Raw genomic sequence first — 9,211 nt, 5'->3', positions numbered from 1 at the left:
TAATACTAGGAGACCCCAACACTCCACTCACAGCAATGGACAGATCATCTAAGCAGAGGATCAACAAAGAAACAAGGGCCTTGAATGAAACATTGGACCAGATGGACTTCGTAGCTATATAGAGAACATTCCATCCTAAAACAATAGAATACTCATTCTTCTCGAGTGCACATGGAACTTTCTCCAGAATAGACCACATGCTGAGTTACAAATCAGGTCTCAACTAATACCAAAAGATTGAGATTATCCCCTGTATATTTTCAGACCACAGTACTTTGAAACTGGAACTCAACCACAAAAAGAAATTTGGAGCTCAAACACTTGGAAGTTAAAGAGCATCTTGCTAAAGAATGAATGGGTCAACCAGGAAATTAAAGAACTCAAACAATTCATGGAAACTAGTGAGAATGAAAACACATCAGTCCAAAACTTATGGGATAGTGCAAAAGTAGTCTTAAGAGGGAAATATATAACCATCTAAGCCTCTATCAAAAAATTAGGAAAAAAAGGTTTTTATCTCGTTGGGGACCAAGGTGTCGGTTGGCGCGCAACGGGTTCTAGACTGCAGGCAGCTCGAGGACCCGCGGCCCCGCCCCGGCCCGGCCTGGCAGGTAGCAGAGGCAGCAGGCCGTGCCGGGGGGGCATGTTGCTGTAACCAGTGACCCAGGGGATGTTACGGTGGACAGTGCACCTGGAGGGCGGGCCCCGCAGGGTGAACCATGCTGCAGTGGCTGTTGGGCACCGGGTATACTCCTTCGGGGGTTACTGCTCTGGTGAAGACTATGAAACACTGCGTCAGACTGATGTGCACATTTTCAATGCAGTGTCCTTGCGTTGGACAAAGCTGCCCCCAGTGAGGCCTGCCATCCGTGGGCAGGCTCCTGTGGTACCCTACATGCGGTATGGACACTCAACTGTCCTCATCGACGACATGGTCTTCCTTTGGGGCGGGCGGAATGACACCGAAGGAGCCTGCAATGTGCTTTATGCCTTTGATGTCAATACTCACAAGTGGTCCACACCCCGTGTGTCGGGAACAGTTCCTGGAGCCCGGGATGGACATTCAGCTTGTGTCCTGGGCAAGACCATGTACATTTTCCGGGGCTATGAGCAGCTGGCGGACTGCTTTTCCAATGACATTCACAAGCTGGATACCAGCACCATGACATGGACCCTTATCTGTACAAAGGGCAACCCTGCGCGCTGGAGGGATTTCCACTCGGCCACAATGCTGGGCAGTCACATGTATGTCTTTGGGGGACGTGCTGACCGCTTTGGGCCATTCCATTCCAACAACGAGATTTACTGCAACCGCATCCGTGTCTTTGACACCAGGACTGAGGCCTGGCTGGACTGTCCCCCAACTCCGGTGCTGCCTGAGGGCCGCTGGAGCCACTCAGCCTTTGGCTACAATGGGGAGCTGTACATCTTTGGTGGCTATAATGCGAGGCTGAACCGGCACTTCCATGACCTCTGGAAGTTTAACCCTGTGTCCTTTACCTGGAAGAAGATTGAACCAAAGGGGAAGGGGCCATGTCCCCGCCGGCGCCAGTGCTGCTGTATTGTTGGTGACAAGATTGTTCTCTTTGGGGGTACCAGTCCATCTCCTGAGGAAGGTCTGGGAGATGAATTTGACCTCATAGATCATTCTGACTTACACATTTTGGACTTTAGCCCTAGTCTGAAGACTCTTTGTAAACTGGTCGTGATTCAGTATAACCTGGACCAGTCCTGTTTGCCCCATGACATCAGGTGGGAGCTGAATGCCATGACCACCAACAGCAATATCAGTCGCCCCATCGTCTCCTCCCATGGGTAGGAGAAAGTTGCTGCCGCCTCCCTTCCCGAGCCTGCTATTATCTTCACTGCCCCTTCCCATCCCTCACCTGCCTGCCCCTTTGGACCCTGGACTCGGTATACCTCTGCGTGGAGTTGTTGGACTAGAGGTGTTTCCTGTGCTGTGAACTCAGTGGGGAGCTGTAGGGGGGAGGGCGAGATCCCTCCCCCCTTGGGGCGAGGGCCCCTTCCCCTTGGTGCTCTGTCCCATACACCTCCTTCCAACTGCTCCTGGGCCTCTGCTCTGCCCCAGGCCAGCCAGGCTCTGCTGGGAATTGAAGGAAATGGGGATAAGGGAGAAGCAAGCAGTGTCTGAGCCTCAGGAGCTTCCTCCCCACCCTTGTTTCCACCCCCTCCCCCGCTTGAGCCATGAGCATCCATTGGGAGCTGAGAGGAGTTGCAACTGTTGCCATGAAACCTCCTTCTCCCTGACCTGGGGAGGCGAGGACCGGCAGATAATCCCACCCTTCCCTGAGCTGTTGCTGTTCCCTGACGCTCCCAGCCAGCTCAGATTTTATAAAAATGAATTAAAAATCTCAAAAAAAAAAAAATTAGGAAAAAAAAAACCTGAATGCACAAGCTAACATTACACTTAAAGGACCTGGAGAAAGAACAGCAAATAAAACTAAACCAAGCAGGAGAAGAGAAATAATAAAGATTAGAGCAGAGATCAGTGAAATAGAAACCAGAAAAAGAGTAGAACCTAACAACAAAACTAGAAACTGGTTCTTTGAAAGAATTAATAAGATCAATAAACCACTGGCCAGACTTATCCAAAAGAAAAAGGAAAGGACCCAAATAAATAAAATCATGAATGAAAGGGAAGAGATCACAGCTAACACCAAGGAAATAGAAACAATCATCAGAAATTATTACCAGCAACTATAGGCCAAAAAATTAAGCAATCTATAAGAAATGGACGCATTCCTGGGAACTTATAAACTACAAAAACTGAAACAGGAAGAAATAGACAATCTGAACAGACACATAACCAGCAAGGAAATTGAAGCAGTAATCAAAAATCTACCAAAAAAACAAGAGTCCAGGGCCAGATGGTTTCCCAGGGGAATTCTACAAAACCTTTAAAGAAGAAATAATACCCATTCTCCTGAAGCTGTTTAAAAAAATAGAAATGGAAGGAAAACTTCCAAACTCCTTCTATGAAGCCAACATTATCCTGATCCCAAACCCAAGACCCCATCAAAAAGGAAAATTAGAAACAAACATCCCTGATGAATATGGAAGCAAAAAGGAAAATTAGAAACCAACATCCCTGATGAATATGGAAGCCAAAATACTGAACAAGATCCTAGTCAATAGGATCCAACAGTACATTAAAAGGACTATTCACCAGGACCAGATGGGATTTATTCCTGGGATGCAACAGTGGTTCAACATTTGCAAATCAATCAATGTGATGAAGCACATTAATAAAAGAAAAGACAAGAACCATATGATCCTCTTAATCAATGCAGAGAAAGCATTTGACAAAATACAGCATCCTTTCCTGATTAAAACACTCTGAAGTACAGAGATAGTGGGAACATACTTCAGTGTCATAAAAGCCATCTATGAAAAGCCCACAGTGAATAACAATCTCAATGAGGATAAACTGAGAGCTTTTCACTTAAGGTGAGGAACACAAGGATGCCTACTCTCACCATTATTGTTCAACATAGTACTAGAAGTCCTAGCCTCAGCAATCAGAAAACAATAACAACAAAAAATAAATAAATAAATGGCATTCAAATTGACAAAGAAGCAGTCAAACTCTCTTTGCAGAGGACATACTTTTTGTGGAAAACCCAAAAGACTCCACCCCTAAATTATTAGAATTCATGCTGAATTCATGGCTGAATACAAAATCAATGCACAGAAATCAGTTGCATTTCCTAACTTATCTGGTCCACAGTTTCCTCCACTGTATAATGTATAACAATGTTGTGTACAAAGAGTCAATATAATGTATGCAGTGCATGTATATGCTACATAGTAATACTGTAAGAAGTGTTATTATTCTTATTTGTTTTGTATATTTCCTCTAAGTCATGAAAGAAGGTGAACTATAAATACATTTCAAACCCCAACTCAAGTTCCTTGTACCCCTGACCTCTCCAGTCCTTGTTGACTTCAACTTTCTTGGGTTTGCTGGTGTGTATGTGTGTGTGTGTGTGTGTATATATATATATATATATATATATATATATATATATGAACTTATATTCTAATAGCATCAGTGTTTACTAACAATTAAATTTACTGGTCATTTACTATGTGCCACCCACTTTAGATATATTATGTCATATAATCCTCATGACAATGCTACAAGGAAGGGATATACTGCCATTTTGCCCATTTGACCATCAAGAAATTATCAAACTCTTACCTATGTATTATTATCTCCAACTAGTATATTATTTGCTATTATGTCTAGGGTGTAGATTATGAACACTAGTACCTTGACAAACCCTTTATCTGCACTAAAATACAGACTACACCAGTAGTAGACCGAGAATCTTACTCTGTCAACCCTACTGCAAACATCCATGGCTTGATCACTGGCCTTTTCAGGATCTTCCCAGTTTCTCTCATAGTCATATAGTTAGTTTATATTCTCCAGGAACTCTGGCCCTTAAAATTGTTTTAAAGTAGGAAACTCCATTCATTTTATTTAAAGCTTTCAACCCTTCCTAAAATAATAGCTTTGTAAATGGCTTTTAGGTAGCTATTCCACTTAGACAAGATTCTCTTTTCTCCAAATGCAGGACAATGAAAGTTTCCTGCCCCTGTATGGCAATGCTACTGGTTTCAGATAGCAAAAGGCTTAGGAACAGAATAGTCTCACCACTATTGTGCTCCTTTGGCTGTGTCTGTGCTTTATGTTTCTTTCTGAGGACTGAGCCAAGCAGACATGATTGTGGATCACTACTTCTTCAGAAAAGTTAGCAACAAAAACTATGGTAAATTGCCTGCTTATGAATGTTCCAACTCATTTGCCCCAGAAATACAGGATGTTACCTGCAAGAAATATTAAAAAATCATTTCAATCTTCATTTTTACCTCATTTGGTAGGATACAAAATGGTAAAGTAACTTGCCCAGGGATAAACAGACTTACTGTTAATTAGATCTTGAATTGTGGCTAAAAATAAGCCTCTCACTCAAATAATCTTTCTGCTTCACCTGTCTGCCTCCCTAATGAGAGAATAAAGTTCTGTGTAAACCTCCCCAAAACCAAGGGCACCAATGGTAAGGGAAAGCACAGAGCAGATGAGTTGTGGTTCAGTGAGAAGCAGAGATTGACATTGAGGAATTTTTAACTACTAACAGCCTTTTCTATTATCCTCTGCTTTTAACAGCCATTCTTTGGAGTATAAGCAGGGCTTGTGTCCCTTCCCCTACTTATCTCATTTTATGTACCTTCAAGTGCAAAACAATAGTTACCTAGGCCTTAGAACATAGCTTTCCCTCTAAATATAATGGATATTAATTAACTAACTAATGTAATATTTTTCATCCCTTCAATGCATTAAGCATTGTTTTAGACACTGATAAGATGGTATATAGGCAACATGGTCTCTGCACTCATGAAAATTGTACTCTCATACTATATCCACATTATCTTTTCTACCCAAAGAAATAATATTCATTTATTAATAAGTATATGGCCCATGGACATTTTAAATCACATTTTTAAATTTTCTCAAGATAAATTAGATTGTTTTAAATAATGTATAATATTCCTCCAAAATGTGTGTTCTTTTTCTAGAATCACCATACATTAGGTTGACCATACATTCTGATTTGCCTGGAATAGAACTGGATTTCATTTGTAATTGTAATATAATTAATAATGATACTCCCTTTCACTCTTTAAAATGTCTTAGTTTGGATAACAGCATATGATCACTCTTCCATCTACCCACTCACACAATCTAGGTGATACCTTTAACTTCTACACCTATGAATACCCACACATATCCTATAAATTCTATTGTCCTAATTTTTAAATTTAGCTACTTCTCTCTGTACCACCTCTATTCTAATTTAGACAACCATCATCATCTCTTTATTATTTATTCTTACCAGCCTCTATTGGTTCCCTCTACTTCCAATTTTGTCTATTTGAATAAACATATTTTTCATTAAAGTGATCTTTCTGAATTCCAAATTTGATCTCACTATTCTGTTGCCTAATTCTTCCAAGGATTCACCTGTACCTAAAAATAAAAAGAAAACAAAACTCCCTTACTATAGTATATTAAGTCCTTCAGTCCTATATTTCCAACCTCATTTCTATAACTCTACACTTCACCACAATGCTCCAACCATGATGAAGTACTCACATTTCCATGAATGTGTGATGTGTTCTGATATACTGATGAACATGAGTAAATAATTTATGCTCTTGCAATATTCTTTTCCCACTTTTCATGTGACTAATTTTCTTTCAGCTCCTAATTTGGAATTATCTTCTGGAAAGCCTTCCCAGATTTCTCCCCAAGTCTGATTTAGGTACCTCTCTGTGCCTTTATAAGATCCTGTGCTTCCCTTATCAACTGGATCATGCACTGGATATTATACTTGGAGACATACATTGAATTTTTCTTGATCAAGTGTACATCAAGAGAAATAGAAAAGTTTCTTGCAAGCATTAGATATTCAAAACACATTTGTTTAGTAAATAAATTAAGGAAATGATAGAATTCTAGGTGCAAGATAAAATTATTATTGTTAGAAATTAACAGTCAGCATCCCCATCCACCTTCCACCTAAATAATAACAGGTGAGCCTACATAAAAGATTGTCCTGAAAACTTCCATTTCTAGATGAGATGGACTAAATCTACTCCATCCCATTATTCTTGATAGCTATGGCTAAAATTCCTGGATAAAACTTATAAAACAAATGTCAGAAGACTCTATTTCTCTTGACTTCATATTGGAATTCAAATTGGCTATCAGCAAGGCAGTAAGTATGGGTTGGTTTGGGTTAAAGAAATGCAGAAGAGCTATTCGTAGAGAAGATTTGATCAACTTCCTGTGTGGAAAAGTTCCTCCACCACAAAACTCTAGACCTTTCCCAAGAAAGACTATAGTGTCCTCTAACTGAGCTACTTCAATGGAAATCAGCTCATCTGTAGGGACTATTTCTCAACCCTTCTGGGAAAACAGAGCTCTGCATGGTCTTAGTGGTACAATGGCTAGTATAAACATACACTTGAGTACCCCAAGCTCTCTTATACATATAAGCAATGGATGGAATGCTAGTTGAAGGATAAATGGACTCCATGATGTCATATTGAACACTTTCACATCAGAAGAAATGACACTCCACTTGGACAATGCGTGAACCAGAAGGTGTACTTAGTGCAGTGTGAACATATGATTATAGACTTGCCAACCCATAACACAACAGAATGATTTAAACTCCAGACATTTTTACACCCACCATGCTGCTTGAAAGCCACTTGATCTCCAACATATACTACTATTGCAAAGGAAACATGAGCCATCTTCCCTTACAAACTGTTTAAGACAAGTGAATTCTATAGTGGTTGCCATAAAAGGAATTTCTGGATATTTACAGCAGATGCCTCTTATAACTATGTTTAAAAACTTTTTTTTAAACTAAAATCCTGGGGCACCTGGGTGGCTCAGTGGTTAAGCCTCTGCCTTCGGCTCAGGTCATGATCTCAGGGTCCTGGGATCGAGTCCCGCATCAGGCTCTCTGCTCTGCAGGGAGCCTGCTTCCTCCTCTCTCTCTCTCTGCTTGCCTCTCTGCCCACTTGTGATCTCTCTCTGTCAAATAAATAAAATCTTAAAAAAAAAAAAAAAACTAAAATCCTAGCAGAGGACATCAGATATCATGTAGTCATTAGCAAGATCATCACAGGCAAACGTATATCTGTTCCAACGCTAAAAGTGACCTTAACTATACTTATTCTCAAAGGGAAAGGAATGGATATCAGATGTTTACCTGATTATTGAATGCTTTTTTGGTCCATTTCCTGCTGTGTTGATTATTTTTGCTTCAGCAGTATTGCCAGTTTCCTAAAATTGTTTTAAAACCCATGATCTGGCTTCCTGTCAAATCTATAGGCTTTCATTTTTTTGCAGCAGTACTCTACCATGCACCTGGCTTCTAAATAGTCACAGTGGGCAACTTCTAATGATTGGGCTGTGCTCTGTTAGTTTTCCAAGCAATTTCTATTCTGGTGATTATGTGTTGTAAAAAGGTGCCACAACAGACACGCAATGTAGTTAATAAGTACGTAGAACTTAATTGGATTCACTTTGTGTGTGATAGTGTTCTAAAAGTAGCAATATTATTTAATTGCCCCCCCATTAACCCAGTAGGCTTAAAATACTCAGTTTTAAGACAAGTACTACTCCCTAAACAGGATACTATTCTTCATGGTAAATATAAATATGTAGACTGCATTCAAGAGTGACCTAAAGTGGAGAGGTCATGAACTTTTGAGAGTGGGGTTACTTTTGGTTTAGTATTAGCAGATGGTGATACTGCTGATGGATGGTGAGGGAGGGTAGGTATTCTTGTCTTCAGTGTTCTGTTCTACATTTTTCATGAATGCCCTACTTTGGGCAGTTTTCATTAGAGTGGTGGAAGATAAAGGTCTTTTATCTGCTAATTATGTGATCACAACCTAAATAGAAAAACCTGACTCTTCAGTCCCTCTCCTAATGAGTGCAGTTTTGAATCTCAATCTGGAAAATACAGAATCACATGGAGGTTCTCTAAATGTTAGGTAGTCCTAAATAAAGATTCTGAGGTCATTCCTCTTTTGAGTACATATAAAACCTCTTATAGCTACAATGTTTTAAATAAAGCATGTTTCATCTTCGTTTTTAATATCTTGAACTGAATGATAATCTGTTTTAGATGAAGAACTGATGTCAGCTGGCCAGGTACTGTAATTTATTCTATCATATTACTATATTACATATCAAGTAGGACAGTGAAAATGTTTCCTTGCAAACTTGCAGTTCAGTGTTAGCTCCTATTTTTTTATTATGTTCAATTAGCCAATGAATTTCTAACCTTAAGAGAGCATTGCAAATCAGTATAAGAATTTTTCTAGAAGCTATTCACAGGACTTTGTTAAAGTTTGCAATTACATTAGCCGTTTAGTAATATCTTTCTGTGAAGAAACTTTGCTAAGTTAACCATAACATCCATTGACTGGGTGGAAGGTTAATGGAATATTAGAAATGTATTTCTACATTTTGCTGAATTTCTGTAATCATTATAGATATAGCCCTTTTTTAAAAAGTCAATCCCATACTAAAAACAGGAATGAAAATGAGGTATTTCTAAATATTTTCAAAAGTGGATCACTTTTTTTTTCTTTTGAA

The 9,211-nt window shown here is 39.6% G+C and overlaps 1 protein-coding gene and 1 pseudogene across 1 annotated transcript; both read left to right on the top strand.

Moving 5' to 3' along the window:
• The first annotated feature begins 515 nt into the window (after positions 1-515).
• On the top strand, positions 516-2,387 carry LOC116856909 (kelch domain-containing protein 3-like). The gene has a single exon (XM_032840626.1). It carries the CDS (start codon positions 671-673, stop codon positions 1,817-1,819), a length of 1,149 nt encoding a protein of 382 aa, XP_032696517.1. The 5' UTR covers positions 516-670; the 3' UTR covers positions 1,820-2,387.
• Positions 2,388-6,775: 4,388 nt separating this feature from the next.
• LOC116856927 lies at positions 6,776-7,258 on the top strand (annotated as a pseudogene).
• Positions 7,259-9,211: the final 1,953 nt, after the last annotated feature.

This window comes from Lontra canadensis, unplaced genomic scaffold (genome assembly GCF_010015895.1).
Source record: "Lontra canadensis isolate GAN:19392208 unplaced genomic scaffold, GSC_riverotter_1.0 scaffold114, whole genome shotgun sequence".
Taxonomy (NCBI): domain Eukaryota; kingdom Metazoa; phylum Chordata; class Mammalia; order Carnivora; family Mustelidae; genus Lontra; species Lontra canadensis.
Note: the sequence above shows the minus strand (reverse complement) of the source record. Positions and strands in the feature narration are given on the sequence as shown.